Source organism: Kwoniella mangroviensis (assembly GCF_000507465.2).
Source record: "Kwoniella mangroviensis CBS 8507 chromosome 1 map unlocalized Ctg01, whole genome shotgun sequence".
In the NCBI taxonomy this organism is placed as follows: domain Eukaryota; kingdom Fungi; phylum Basidiomycota; class Tremellomycetes; order Tremellales; family Cryptococcaceae; genus Kwoniella; species Kwoniella mangrovensis.
This window is the reverse complement of record NW_027062533.1, coordinates 7,549,631-7,564,622: the sequence shown is the minus strand read 5'-3', so window position 1 is coordinate 7,564,622 and position 14,992 is coordinate 7,549,631. Positions and strand designations below refer to the sequence as shown.

The 14,992-nt window shown below is 45.0% G+C and overlaps 6 protein-coding genes across 6 annotated transcripts; 3 read left to right on the top strand and 3 right to left on the bottom strand.

Moving 5' to 3' along the window:
* Positions 1-50: 50 nt before the first annotated feature.
* On the top strand, positions 51-1,284 carry I203_102839 (NADH-ubiquinone oxidoreductase 23 kDa subunit, mitochondrial; the record flags this gene model as incomplete). Its single annotated transcript, XM_019147117.2, has 6 exons — positions 51-402; positions 498-635; positions 729-821; positions 909-980; positions 1,082-1,200; positions 1,273-1,284. The coding sequence occupies 6 exons, from the start codon at positions 51-53 to the stop codon at positions 1,282-1,284; spliced, it is 786 nt and encodes a 261-aa protein (XP_019003667.2).
* Positions 1,285-1,796: 512 nt separating this feature from the next.
* Positions 1,797-2,384, bottom strand: I203_102838 (uncharacterized protein; the record flags this gene model as incomplete). The annotated part of the gene is made up of 1 exon (XM_019147116.1): positions 1,797-2,384. One exon carries the CDS (start codon positions 2,382-2,384, stop codon positions 1,797-1,799), a length of 588 nt encoding a protein of 195 aa, XP_019003666.1.
* Positions 2,385-2,962: 578 nt separating this feature from the next.
* Positions 2,963-3,750, bottom strand: I203_102837 (uncharacterized protein; the record flags this gene model as incomplete). The annotated part of the gene is made up of 4 exons (XM_019147115.1): positions 2,963-3,022; positions 3,228-3,369; positions 3,500-3,649; positions 3,719-3,750. The coding sequence occupies 4 exons, from the start codon at positions 3,748-3,750 to the stop codon at positions 2,963-2,965; spliced, it is 384 nt and encodes a 127-aa protein (XP_019003665.1).
* A 465-nt stretch (positions 3,751-4,215) lies between these two features.
* Positions 4,216-8,629, top strand: I203_102836 (uncharacterized protein; the record flags this gene model as incomplete). The annotated part of the gene is made up of 12 exons (XM_019147114.1): positions 4,216-4,244; positions 4,314-4,834; positions 4,889-5,080; positions 5,140-5,214; positions 5,274-5,389; positions 5,453-5,743; positions 5,804-6,324; positions 6,403-7,669; positions 7,754-7,850; positions 7,953-8,175; positions 8,287-8,369; positions 8,445-8,629. 12 exons carry the CDS (start codon positions 4,216-4,218, stop codon positions 8,627-8,629), a joined length of 3,600 nt encoding a protein of 1,199 aa, XP_019003664.1.
* Positions 8,630-8,851: 222 nt separating this feature from the next.
* Positions 8,852-12,737, bottom strand: I203_102835 (uncharacterized protein; the record flags this gene model as incomplete). The annotated part of the gene is made up of 9 exons (XM_019147113.1): positions 8,852-9,162; positions 9,243-9,310; positions 9,406-9,566; positions 9,644-10,183; positions 10,266-10,380; positions 10,462-10,623; positions 10,724-10,984; positions 11,099-11,167; positions 11,239-12,737. 9 exons carry the CDS (start codon positions 12,735-12,737, stop codon positions 8,852-8,854), a joined length of 3,186 nt encoding a protein of 1,061 aa, XP_019003663.1.
* A 675-nt stretch (positions 12,738-13,412) lies between these two features.
* I203_102834 (uncharacterized protein) lies at positions 13,413-14,987 on the top strand (the record flags this gene model as incomplete). Its single annotated transcript, XM_019147112.1, has 5 exons — positions 13,413-13,473; positions 13,571-13,660; positions 13,726-13,802; positions 13,885-14,007; positions 14,094-14,987. The coding sequence occupies 5 exons, from the start codon at positions 13,413-13,415 to the stop codon at positions 14,985-14,987; spliced, it is 1,245 nt and encodes a 414-aa protein (XP_019003662.1).
* Positions 14,988-14,992: the final 5 nt, after the last annotated feature.

Sequence of the window (14,992 nt, the reverse complement as noted above, 5' to 3'; positions counted from 1 at the left end):
GCGCTCATCCCCCCTCGATCTAGATTACTTGCACCAGCTTCCCCCTCAAGATGCCTCGATCCGTCTTACCCCTCCTCCGACCCATCCTCTCCTCTTCCATCCCCACTCCTCTTCCCATCGCTCGATCCATCCACTCTTCATCTAGGGTACTGCTAGCGACACCAGCCGGACGAAATCCATTTGCCCCCCGAAATACAGGACCTAAACATATCACACCTGGACCTATAAAAACTCCCAACCCCCGTGAATCTACCACTGCCGATGCAGCTTCCGAGGGATCACGACATGGTAATGATCAATCGGCTGGTACGGGCGTAGCGGATCAATGGCCTGATTATTCCAAAGGGCCAAGTGCGCTGGATAAAGCGAGTCAATTGTTCTTCTTCACAGAGATCGTAAGGGGTAAGCACAATCTTCCATTTCATCATTCAACATCGTCAACCGTAGATAATCAAAAAGAAGATTTGGCTGATATATCATGTATAATACGCAAATAGGTATGTGGATCGTGTTGGAACAATTCTTCAGACCACCATATACCATCATGTACCCGTTTGAGAAAGGGCCTTTGTCACCCAGATTCAGAGGTGAACACGCTTTGAGAAGATATCCAAATGGTGAAGAGAGATGTATCGGTGAGTCATTTTACCCTTTTGAAATTTCTTCACATAGGTCGGTTCAACAATCTTCAAGGATGCGCAATGGCTAATCTCGATTTTGTATAATAGCTTGTAAGCTCTGTGAAGCCATCTGTCCCGCTCAGGCTATTACCATCGAATCTGAAGCTCGAGAAGATGGTTCGAGGCGAACTACCCGATACGGTGAGTGACTGACTCACAGACCTTCTATCACTTGCATAATAGTTGCTTTTGCGAGGATGGTTAGCTGATCATGGTGATGCTGAACAGATCTTGATATGACGAAATGTATCTACTGTGGATTCTGTCAAGAAGCTTGTCCTGTAGATGCTATTGTTGAGAGTGAGTGCTTCGAATGTTTAATCAAACATCATACACGTATACGATGAACAGATTTTTTCTCACATCGAACACATATTGATAATATCGTCTTGTGATCTTAGCCCAAAACGCTGAATACTCGACGGAAACTCGAGAAGAACTCTTATACAACAAAGAGAAACTATTATCAAATGGTGATAAGGCTGAAGCTGAAATCGCTGCTAACCTCCAAGCTGATCACGTAAGTCTTTCTCTCCATTGACTGAGTCTGTTCCAATATGGTATCGATCGCTGATATTCTCAACATGTGCAGTTCTACCGATAATAGCATGGCATGATAGGTGTATGAGGTGGAGAGGATTTGTGTATAAGTTAGGACACCGATCGCTGATATGATTGCGGATCATTACATGATCAGGAGGTGCATTGAAGATGGTATAGCATATAGATCGTTTATCTATGCATTAGTCTTAACATTGGGCTTACAAAGTAGCATTACCACGAAGAGTACAAAGAACCAAAAAGTCTGATGGACAATCTAACACCTTAAGATTGTATTGCCAGAATTGTCCTTTCTCCACTTGATTCCACGCTATTTATATTCACTGTCACGAGCAAGTTCTACACGTTATCCTATATGATACACAACAAGAACGATCAGTTAATATACCTCTTTTCAAAAGTGTTCTACTGACCACTCGATCCATGTCATCGACTTATCAGTATCACGCTGTATTCCATTCTCGCGCATATTGCATATCGAAGGTTGAGTCAAACCTGTTCAACAAATGTATCAGTCATCCCGACAAACCATTGGCGTTCGAGAGAGATTGGAATTTATGAGATAGATAACGCACTACGAACGCTCTCTGCATAACTCTCACTACCCTTCATTCCGTACTCTCTCTTCGGCCGCAAAGTATTCTCACTTTCGCTAGGTAGAGTACTTTGTATATGTATAGGTCTAAATCCTCCATTCCAAGTTTTCCACAATTTGTTACTACTGCTAGGTGTAGAAGCGTTCTTTCCCAGACGGTGAATATGATCATACCCATGTCCAATATCAATGTCATCTATATATTCCTTATCCTCCTCTCTTACGCCTCCCTGTCTGGCCGAGTATCTGGGTGGAGGAGCATCGTACGAGTTTGGTGGTCGGTTGTGAGTGTAAGAGAAAGTGTAAGAGTACCATGATTCATCCTCGGTTAGGAATGGGATAGGCAATCCTCTCGATTTACTCTGTTGAGGTAGATTTATCTCATTTTTCATTTTCCCCGGTGGACAGGAGTAGTCTGGAATAGGGGGTATGGATGAGGCTAGTTGTTCGGCTTGTCTCCGTAATTCTGCTAGGGAGGGGACTTGGACTGTCGAGAGGGATTTGGAGGGTTGAAGGAATGATGGGAAGAAGGTCAGGGTATCTATCATTCTGTATATTCGATGGTACGGTATTTTCTGCACTGCAGTACAAGAGTAGGGGTATATGTTATTTTGATATAATTTATCTTTCGCTCTCTTTCGAGTGGGAGTCGGTTTCTGCAAGGTACTTGGAACGCCAAGTAGTATCTTCAAGTGGGAAATATCAGAGTGTTGAAACGAGGCGGTAACGCTGTTGATCGTTGTATCCTTTATGTACGATCATCAAAGGATCACCCATGGACGTTCAACGGTAAATTATTGACTGGCGTTTGAGGTTGTGCAGATTAGCTGGTTTAGCGTTTCATTACTTCGTGACATCTTGATAAGTAGGCTGAGAGGACTGCGTTATGTGGATGGTCACCCATGTCATCAGTGAGAAGGCATCGACTGTGTCAGCAGCACAAAATAATTGTACAATACGGAAGATCTTCCTTCCCATCGTTTGACAGGCAACAATGAACAAGAAATATCTTATACCCTGTTATGCCGAGTCAGCATGATATGCTATGATGATACATGTTTCTTTTTTTGGCTGGTTTTAGCATTCCCTATCTATCATCTGCAGTCCTCCTGTGTTGACAGAAAATCTAGAGAACGACAATGGTGTTTGGTGTATATCTCGAAGAGTTATATGTACTCTTTCCGGCCTGTCGGATCACCACTGATGTCAGCAAATGCCTCTTTCCAAATATTGCTTGGGTTCCTCTCAAAAGCAATTACAGCACCATTGACCTGACTGTACAGAATCCTGCCCAGTTCCTCGAACATATCCTCCCGTTTCCATTCGACCATTTGAAAGGCAACTTGTTCTCGGCTGCCGCAGGTGCTTCTGCTAGAAAGGGAATCACTCACCTCCCATCCTGGGTAATCCTTCATGATCTCCTTCTCCCTAGCCAAAGCAGCTTGTTGTCTTCTATAGGCATCTCTGTCTTGTTCAGCCAATAGTAATGGGACGAGGTTGATTCGCGACCATGCCTGTTCACGCTTGAGTTCTCTGCGAGGATGAAGAATCAGATATTAGTAAGAGTCGCAGTGGTTGAGGAGAGAATGCAGAGCTCGTAAGGGCTTTCCGATAATTGCCATTCCAACAAAGAGTTCTTATGAAACAGAATATTGTCACTCACCTCTTCTCTACGTTTCCCTTTCCAACTCTCCAGAATCCAAAAGCACAGATAGCAGCCACCGTGCTGAACACTACTGCACCTCCTACACCTCTGACAGGTAAATTTCGTTTATACTTGATAGCCTCGTACCCTCCCGGTGGGGGCATATCTCTATTTCACATAAACACAAAATCAGTTAGGTGTGTCTCATTCACGGAAGAGATTGAAGGGTAAACTGACTGTCTGAACCCATGGAATCCTGATCCTGACATCTTTTCTCTATCTGATCTTGGTATAACGGGTGTATGATCGTATAGTAATCTTCAGCTGTTGATGTTGTTCTCAGCTGCGATTGACCATTCACAGTCCACTGCAAAGGTCAGCCAAATACCTCGAAGGGACAGAAGGAGATGAACGGGATTAAATCAATTCGAACAGTGGGGAGTGAGTTCTCTGAATATCTTTACTGGCTGTTTTCTGCTAATTTATCCCAACCGGTTGGTTTCGGAGCCCCACCCTTATCACTCATTACTGCTGGCATATCATGGTCGTTGTTGACGGTTCCTGAACCGAGAATAGCGAGTAAGACGATGAGATGGACATTGAAAGATGAAAAGATCCTCCCCAGTAGCAGCTTGTCAACCCATATCGACGCCGTGTCTCATCCAGCAAGCTGAAGGCTCAGACCTATACCTACCGGAGAGCGGGCAAGATGGATCAGTAAAACTCCATTGATCATGAACCGACTTACCAACGCTTTCTCTTCGTGAGTATCTCTCTTCCTCTCTTTCGACATAGCTTGTCATCCCTGCTAATCTATCTGCCGTTCGTTCAGAGCCATCCCTAGCTCGGGTTCCGATGGATCCTCCATGCATCTTCGAGATCGGACCGGAGACTCTCCTCGGGTTTCTTCCCCTTTAGACCCATCTTTCAACATTCCTTCTCATCCTCACCGACCCTCTCATTCCGAACGAAGGCATATCGTCCAGAATCTCATATACGATGATCCGCGAACCATCTATCATCCCATATCATCTTCACCCAATGCAAGAGGGAACTTCACGAACAATCTGGGCTTGTTGACTGCTGGGATTGGTCGGCCGGGTAGACCTGGATTACTAAGGCATTTGACGGATGATGAGTCAGGTAGATTGAGTGGTAGTCAGGCGCCGACTCCTAGAGTCCGGAGTCAAAGTAGGAGCAGAGACCGGGATAGAGGTGTCAGAGTGAATCTCATGAGTACAGCTTCGTTGAATGGGAAGAGGGGATGGGGCATGAATAGCGCTACGAAGACTACTAGGTTGAATGCCATGGCTCAAGGTCCAGATGGGACTTATGCGATAGGTGGTGGTCAATGTATGTCTATGTCCTCAACATAAAATGTCAATACTGACGAGTCTGTATCATCAGATCTACGAGTCATGAAGATACACGATCCATCGTCAGGTTCAACAACACCTATATTCGCATCTGACGAGACGAAAGATCGGCACACGCTGGCAAAAGGAAACGGCGGAGTAACAATATCGGAAGTAGTGAATCTATGGAAACCTAATTGGCCTGTTGGCAAAGGTGTTAACGATGTGGATTGGGGTGTGGGAGGTGAGTAGAACCGTTCTTTTGATGGAACGTTACTCAATTGATTCTGGATAATCCGATAGCCTTCGACACAAAGATCGCTACTGCTACACCAAGCGGAAATCTCCTGCTATTCGACGTAGAAAAAGGGAAATTAGGTGAGCTGATGATGTAGACCTTCAATTATCTCTCCTGCTCACTGAATTGTCAATCGTAGACAAGGACATCTCAAGCGGTACTTTCAGACCTATGAACTGTGTCAGACTATGTCCTTCTGCGAGTCACGGTCATCTAGCTTTAACGGGAGGTACGGAAGGTGGTGTCCGCTTCTGGGTAAGCTTCCTCTAGATCCGACAAGCACGTCGCCGAAAGCTGATGATTTTCCATTCTTCTCAGGATTTACGAGAAAGAGATCCTTCGAATCGGAAAGCTCTCAAACATTCATCAGCTATAACCTCCCTGACGTTTTGTCCGACAGATGCGTACCAATTCGTTGCGGGACTAGATGATGGGTCGATACGGAGATATGACTTCAGATCACCTTCAAGAAGTACTGGAAAAGCTTTCGGGGCTCATGGAAGTAAGAGCGTGCTGGATTTGAAATGGAAGGAAGGAGATGAAGAGAATAGTGATGGACATAGAGGTGGGGGTTGGCTGGCTAGTGCAGGAGCGGACAAGATAGTTCAGGTGAGGGTAATCTGGTTGCGTCAGAGTTTGGGATTCAAGCTGATGTATCTCTTTTAACAGATATGGGACATGGGTCAACAATGGGATAAACCTCCTGGACCAGTACATTCACTTCATACCGCTTATCCAGTACGACGAGTTGCCTGGCGTCCTGATCATCCCACTGAGCTTGTCGTCGTTCCCCTTATCCAACCTGTCACTTCGGCCGATCCTACCTTATCTCCCAATCCGAGCTCTGTCACCCTTTCCTCCGACGGTGATAGCGCCAGTCACGCAGGGTTAGACGAAGATGCACATCTGGAAATATGGCATGTCAGGCGTCATTATATTGCCAAATACGCCATTCCAACGCAAGATGGGGGAGCTGTCGATATCGCATGGGCGAATGGCGATGACAATCTGGTGGCATGTTTTCAGAATGGCGGTTTCGCTCAGATGGAACTCAGAGGTCCATCGGGTGTGGGAAGTCTACCGCTTCCTCTGGATCAAGTGCCTAGACAGCTGGTGGGGTGGAGTCCGAGAGGTGAGATGGTGTATGCTGTTGACCGGTTCAAACTGGGAGAAATCCCATTCGATGACGTGTGAGTGCTTTCACAGTTCTGGAATCGAGAAAGATGGATTTTGCATTAGCTAATGTTGAATTTCTATGCTGAATTTAGCAAATCCGAATATGTGAATCATTGGGACAAACTTGGTCGACCAACACCATCAATATCTGATCTAGCTTATGAACCCCTTCAAACACTTGGTTTCCTCCCTTTGCCAGATACGGACGAAGTCGAGTTTGCGTATCTCGCAAATTGGTATAAACTGGAAGGGGATACACCTGAGAATCTCTGTCAGTGGAATGGCAATGTGGCATTATCATGTGGTCGAGAGGATAATGCCAGATTATGGGCATTCCTGGAAACCTTAATCGAAGAATTTGATCCCTCACCGATATCACAGGGTGAAGTCGGATTCAAGGAAGATGTGTTTAGTGGAACGATAGATGGTACTGCTCGATTATCAACTCCACCTACATTTTCTCCTACACATGGCTCGCCAAACCACAATGTCCCGTATCCATCGCCTACTGCAGTACCTCTTACACGCTTGGGAGCGTCGTTCTTGGACGAAGATGAAGAAGACCTGTCTGAACCTTCTGAATCATCCTCATCAACCAAAGATTCATACTCCGACTCCGATTCGGAAGAAGAATCTCATCATCCGAAATCGCGATTCCTCGCTTTCGCTCCGCCTGAATTCATCACACGTAGATTGAGTGATGCGTTGAGTGGCGGAAGTACAGGTAGAAGGGAATCTAATGCGACTGTTATCTTGTCGAATAGTAGATCCGTGTCAGTGTCAAATCCTTTGTCAGCTATGAAAATGACTAAAGGAGGGACAGCTGCAACTTCAAGATCATCTTCTGGATCACCTCCACCAACCGAGAAAGAGAAAGAGAGTAGTACGATGAGTACTTCGACAAGCAAGAAAAGTAGTCTATCGAAAATGACTTCTAGTCGGATAATGGCAATGTCAGATTATCCTGATCCATATGGTATACAAGGTGAATTCAATTTCTCAGGATCGACCACGACTGCTACTATCTCACGAACGAGTCCTACACCCAACACCAACAATAATACCAGTAATAATCTGGATGGTATCATTGTAGGAAAATCTTTGAGAAGTAGTCCATTACCTTTTTCATCGTTGAGGAAAGGTGGTGCGGGCACGCCAGAAGGTTCGCTGAGTAGGAGGAACTCTGCTCAACAACAACAACCGGTACGAATACAGGGAGCAGGAGTGGGTATGACTAAAGTACCTACTGCAACTGCGATCAAAGGTGAAATAGATAGATTTGAGAAGAATGATTGGTTGATGTATAGGAAAAGAAGAGTCGATGCGCTGCATGAGTGGTGGGAAGGTTGTATCGATGATGTGAGTGGAGTCAACGTGTAGCTGGGTCTTATCTATTGTCGGTCTCAATGACGGATTTGCTGATTATGATGATTACGTGCATAGGGAGAAATGCAACTTGCTTCGTGCATCGCGATTGTAGGCTCCAAAATTGGTGATTTCCCTTCGAAACAGGTCGAAAGACTCGTGCATTCTTATGTTGGTGAGTTGAACCCCAATCAAGCTCAGCTAAAGTGCTCACAGGTTTATCATATACAATTGCTAATTTCCCTTTGTTTTGTTCGCTCCTCATATGCAAACGTAGATATGCTCGAACGTCATCGACTACCTATACCAGCTTCGTATATCCGTCTATACTCCCACATCCCCTCATTACAGATAGTAGCGATAAACGAAGGTATAACTCATAAATTACACTGTGGACGCTGTGGGAAATCGACTGGTGAATTGGATGATATAGGTGTAGAAGGGAAGAAATTCTGGTGGTGTAAGAAATGTAAATTGGGTGCTAAAGTCTGTTCGATCTGGTAAGTACAAGTGAAAATCCTCTCATTCACACAAATAGCTTTCCTCATGTTTCTCAGTTTCAGTGGATAAAGAGTAAAAGACTGATTTTGTATTTTTGGTATTGTGTCCAGTCGGAAGGTCATTAAAGGGTTGTATCTAGGTTGTAAGAAATGTGGACATGGTGGACATGGGAATTGTATGAGGGTATATCATAGTGAGTGATCCACCAAGCTTGACCATAACAATATGAATTACTGGACTAATCCAATATATCGCTGATGATGCATAGACCAAGCACCGCTCTTACCTCTACATCCGCCTAATGATCACATATCAGATGGAAATGCAAGTTTGGCTCGTACTTACACAGGTACGTTAAGTACGACCGAACATGGTGAAATCGAGCAGGACATACCAATAGGAGGATGGAGTGTTTGTCCAACGGGATGTGGATGTAGATGTAGGAGAGTCTAACGACTTGGTGGAATATCGTTATCATATGTTGTTGTACAGTATTTCAAATAATTTTGTATAAATACGAAACGATATATAAACATGAGCATGTTCGTGTATGTTCATACGGTACAGCTGGAATTACAAAGATGCACTAAGTACATATACTATGACGAGTGATCACAGAATTTCAAGTAACCTTCTATGATCCGACCCCATCCGACTTGATATGATTCATCTATTTCACTCTCCACCCAATCTCGAAACTAAAGTTGTTGTCCTCCAATCTTCTGCACCACTCATCGAATCTCTCACGTCAACGAATGAAATCCTCTCTTCATCAACATCCTTTTCTTCACCATCACTATCGTCGTCGCCATCCTCTTGACGTTGATTCCGTTTATCTGCCTTATACAAAAAAGAAGTTTCTTCCTTTGTCGTTTTACTATATCTTTCCGTGCGCATGGCCTGCATCGTACCGATTGTATAACGTTGTCCGAATTCTTCAAGGGCGGTGACCAGTATTTGAACATCAGGTTCAAGGGAGTTTGCACCTAGGCACAGACAAGGACAAGTCAGCTTACGATTTTTGGATCCGTGTAGCATATGAAAGTGTTGAGTTGTATGGACTTACCTGCAACATCACCAAGAGATTGTAACCTCTTCATCTCCCTAATCAAGATCTTGGAAATAAACGACCATCTATACGCGTACATCAAAGATAATCAGCGTTGATTAACCATTCATGAATATCGGAAGAATTGGAAGGACAAGGGTGGGGGGGGGGGCAAACCCACGTCATAGCGATAAACACATCCAAATCGCTAGTCATAACCTCCTTGGAAACAAATCTAACAGTCACAGTCAATCTCTTCGCAACGTTGATCGCATCGGTGTTCTCAGCGTTGAAAGAGAAGACATCATAGAGGAACATCCATGCACAGCCTAAAACGAAGTGCTAAATATACAAATCAGAAACGTAAACCAATCAGTCTCTCTCGTCGCCCAATACGATGGAAGGAAAATGGCACTTACAAGCGTTATAAGATCTTTTCTAGCTTTGGTGAAATGCCATTCTTGTACTTTACCATCCCATTTCCACCATTCAACTCTCCATTCAGGTGGTAAATCAGATTCGATCTTTAGTAAAGCCTGTTTCACTTCCTCATACGCTTTTGGAGTCCTAATCCGAGCTGTCCTTGTCCATCCTTCTCTACTCCTACTGTGGCTATTACTAGTACGATGCGTGCCGTTACCAGTAGTTTGATAAGAAGGCATGAAACCTGCTGCAGTACTGATTTGCGAATAAATGTAATCATATATATTACTTGATGGCGAGTTTGAATTCGAGTTAGAATTAGAGGTTGAAGTTGGGTTAGACAATGGTAAAGATCTTTCCCAACCTTCTTCAGGAGGTTGATACATCAGTTTCGAAGCTCTTTCTAATATACAGATAGCACGTAGTCTGATGGAGATCAGGGTGGTCTCTGCATAATGCGGCAGAGGGTTATGATGAGGTGAGGGTCTGTATAGCGATTGAATGGATTGATGATCGTCTTGTTCAGTTACTAGGCCCTGTGACATCAATAGCATATGTCAACCAATGTCAATGATAGCACATCGGTTGTCAGATATCGTCGTTGATCAATACACTCACCAGCTCATACTCGTGCAAAGGCCTAGGGAAGGGTGTAGTGACCACTTCATCCGAGATGGCCGGGGGCCATTGTGTAGAAATACTTCCACATCGATCCGTGATATATATTGACCAGCTGGATCGTTAAATTATCAGGTCAACTTGACTGGCCTGTTGGGTCCCCTGAAAGGTAGATTAGCTAGATCTTTTCACTCACAAACACCATATCCTCTCTCCCAGCTCTGTAGCATCCTTAGGTGGAGGTAAGACGTATGATCGATGTCTCATCATTCCCACGAGGTCAGCATTGAGCTGAGGTAAGTTGGAGGCCTTAAAGACTGATGAGGGAATTTGATGTAGACCACAAGATACAGCGAGCCTATACAAATAGTTGTTTGTCATATCAGCAACGATCCTCAATATATGTTTGAAGATTCGCGGTACCGGGAAGATACATGATGCAATCTGACTGAGCTCACCTTGCTGCCTGTCCAGTCATCATCCACCCTTCGTGGTACCTAGCTTTACTGTACTTGTAGATGGCCAACAACGTAGAAGCCCTCGTAGCATCCAATAACCTGTCGGCCATACCGATGGAAGTTTCCAGCTGACTGGAAGCAATCTTGTAGAAATGAGGTTCTAATTGTCTGATAGGTGAGGAATCGGATATCCGGGACGCGAGGGTGTACATGGAGTAGAGTAAACATGGATGAGGTCGTTTGTGGGCAGGAAGCGTAAGACTATATTTTCAGTTACATGTCAGCTTAGATAGTTGACAGCAAAGATCGTTTGGCACTTCCTCAGGTGGGATGAAATGATTTTGGTATGACAGGTGAAGAATGATGGGAACTCACCTAGCCATGAATCTCGGTACGTGAAATTCTTGTCCAAACAACCTCATTCCCGAGAAGAACAGGTCCAATCTGCCAAAATATGATTGTCAGCACGACCTGATGTAGTTTTATATGACAACTACGATTAAAGACCAACTTACAAATGATCCCTCGCAACTTTCGGTAAATCATGAGCATCGAACCAACCACCGACCAACGTGTTAGATCCATCGTCTTCCGCAAAATCCTCCTTAGGATCATAAAACGGCACCGAGCTTCTCAATCCACCGCCGTCACTGACAGCAGTAGCAGTAGGGCTTGTGCCTGGACCAGCCGGATCATCGAGAGTTGAAGAATCCGTTATACCCGTCACCCACTGTTGTGAGTTCGGAGCTTGTTGTTTGATCGAATCATCTTTACCTATTGTGATCGATGTATGTCTATCGGCACCTACAGTACGCTCCAGAGATATTTCCACATCTTTCAAGAATGATTCTGGATCTGATGACTGGGGATGTTTCATCTGAGACGATCTAAGTAGCTCGGCCATTCTGCTCTCGGATTCGGTAAGTGTGTTATTTCGGTTAAGGGTGTTTAGCAGTGTCTGAGTGAGATCCTCGGGGTTACATGAGTTGACATATTGGTTCATAGCCGGGGATGTACCGTCTGAATTGTGCACTGATGGATTTGTCTGGGTTTGAGACTGCGGCAGATCGTATGACGTTGGCACCTTTGAGTCGTCTGAGTTGAGGTGCATGGGACAACTGGTACTATTTGGGTCGTAAAATCCAAGAGAAGCTGAAATAGGCTGACTAGCACTGGTAGTAGGTGGTTGAGGGGGTCCACTGAGATGAGGATGAGGAAAAGTACCGGATGGAGGATCAGGATGAGGAATAGGAACTGATGGGTTCGTATCGATATTGGATGATTGGAAATGTGACTGGGAATCTGAATTCACAAAGGGCTGAGCAGCAGTGGAAGGACCAGTGGAAGTATCCCCAAAAGAACTCAATAAGCTCATATAGTTCGGATCTAACATGTTGAAGTCGAATAGGCTTTCGACATTCTGTCCGGTAGTGGAAGACGAGTTGACAAGTCCAAAGAAATTCGGTGTCGCACCGGTACTTGCACTTCCACTGAAGAAAGCACCACCGAAACTTGCAAAGCTGTTATGACTTGAAGAACCGGTATTTTGACTAGTACCACTACCTAGTATAGCATCGAACAAGTTGATATCGAAATTCTCGTTGTTTCCTGAATACTCATATGAAGTGGATGATGATGGTTCTCCTGTTCCCATTCCAGATAGGTCCATAGGTACATCCTGAGATTGAGATGAGCTACTTGACGAATGATGTTGTAAAGGAGGGGGTTGAGAGGTCGATGCAGTGCTAGTGTTACTCTCCCTTCTGCCATTGTCTGCACTATTTCCCTGGCCCGTACTGGATTTCAAAAGGTTTTCCAACTGTGCGACTTTTTCTTCCAGCTGTTTAACCCTACTGACTGGTTTTCCCGAATCGTAAACGCATTCTCTACCTGACTTCAAGCAATGTTGACATGTTGGTTTATCGGCTGAACATCTGATCCGCCTCTTTCTGCAGTATAGGCATGCATCACCTCGTTTGAGAGGTGGTGGATGGGATGGGTCCTCTTTCGGCATGCCGTCGATGGAGTCTGGGATATGGGGGCTAGAGTAGAAGGAATGTGGGTGAGAAGATGGTTAATTAACTTACTTAAATGGGATTTGGTCTGATCAGGGGAGCTGAATTGATATTTGACTCTCGAAGACTATGACTGCAGTCTTAGCATGGGATGATGAGATAAGAACAGATGAGCTGATAAAGGTTGATTTGATCGTTGGAAATCCATCGCTTCCTTGGCATTGGTGAAGCGATGCCCGGCTCGAATCGGGGTGATCGGACTAGCCGTAGTCGCAATTCACCACGAGTACTAACCCAATCCAAACTTAAGATTATCTATGATGATGCCATGATGCTATCCCACGCTAACAATCCATCTCGGCCATCTCCACAGATCTCATCCTCCCCTCGTACCTCGGGGAATTACAGTAACAGTCCCATACGGATACGAGTATATATAGCCACGTCATGCCCCGTTATCTTGTTATCAGTACTCGTGGATTTCCTATTCCAGCGGTCTGGGATGCTCGTCAGTCACGTCGATCAGTACTGGTTTATACGTTAGAGTTCACTCCAGTCAGTAGTCGGTTCACTTGCAGGCAATCCATCCAGTCACCACCATCTTTCACCTGATAGTGTCGCCTTTACTGTCGACCTCCTTCCCAGCTTACTCCACTTTCATATCCCCATCCATCATGGCAGAGAACTATCAAAAGAAGGAGCTCTTAGCTCTGATGAACACGGGCAATAATAAATGTGAGTGTACTCACCCTTCCCTCAGCTCATCTTCATCGTGCTCAGCCAGCAACCGACCCAAGGATCTAACCTTAGCTGATCCTCGACTCCCTCGCAGTATGTGTTGACTGTAATGCCCCTTCGCCTCAATGGGCCAGTGTCAGCTATGGTACATTCATCTGCTTGGAATGCTCGGGTATCCATAGAGGTGAGCTATGTTATGTATATCGGCGAAAGAAGGAGGGAGCTCATCATCTCATCGTATTATGATAGGTTTCGGTGTACACATTTCTTTCGTTAGGAGTATAACGATGGATAAATGGTCTGATGATCAATTAAAGAAGATGAAGGTGAGTTGAGTATTCATTCAGATGCGGTGATGTTTTCATTTATCCAACAATCAGTCAGAGCTGATATGCTGAGTGGGTTTAGCTCGGAGGGAACGAAGCTTTCAAATCTTTCATTGAGAATTACGGACCCGAAGGTGGATATACCAAAGGATTGGGTATGCAGGAGAAATACAATTCGTGGGCTGCCAGTCAATATCGTGAAAAGGTGAGTCAAGCTTCTTACTCGAATACTCTTCCAGACATCATATCCTCGGAAAGTGATCAAAAACTCACATTCTTGTTCTTCACCAGCTCGCAGCAGCCTGTGCCGATCCACCTCAACCATGGTCTCCTTCCTCTCCTCCACCCGCATCCGCCGCACCTTCTCGTCCATCCTCTGCTCAAGCTACTCGTAAATCCCGTGCTGGCGGTGGCGGTGGTATAGGTTCATCCAGTCTCAACCCCAATCCAACACTCGGATCAACTCAAAAAGCAGAGAACGAAGCTTATTTCGAGCGAATGGGAAATAACAATGCCTCTCGACCCGATCATCTACCTCCTTCACAAGGTGGTCGATACCAGGGTTTCGGTTCATCTCCTGCTCCTGATGCTTCAGCTCAACATCCTTCGTATGCCTTATCGAGTCATTCGGCACCTACATTTGACGAACTGCGACGGAACCCGTTAGGAGCATTGTCAAAAGGGCGGGGATTGTTCAGTAGTGCCGTCTCTTCAGCTGCTCAGGAGATATATCAGAGTGTAGTCAAACCATCTATGGCAAAAGCATCTGAATATACCTCTGGTGAAAATTCAGAAGAATGGAAAAAGTATTTATCCCAAGCTTCCGCTCAGGCAACTCAAGCTTCCCATTGGGCTACTGCTAGAGCAGGTGAAGGATGGGATCAATTGAATGATGTGGCACGACAGAAAGGTGGTGTAGACCTCAATGAACAATTGGGTAAATTAGGTTTAGGAGGTAGGACACCAGGTCAGAGGGGATATGGACAACTGGAGAGATCTGGTGATGCTGAAGATGGATTTATAACGCCTCATGGAGGTGAGGGAGCGGGTGATGATTTCTTTGATAGTTGGAATGATCATCCGACTTCTTCTTCTTCTGCGGCAACGAGTGCTCAAGGCAAATCCACGGGTCAAGGTCAAAAGAAGAAAGATGGTTGGGAAGATGATGAATGGAAGGATTTCTAGAGGAT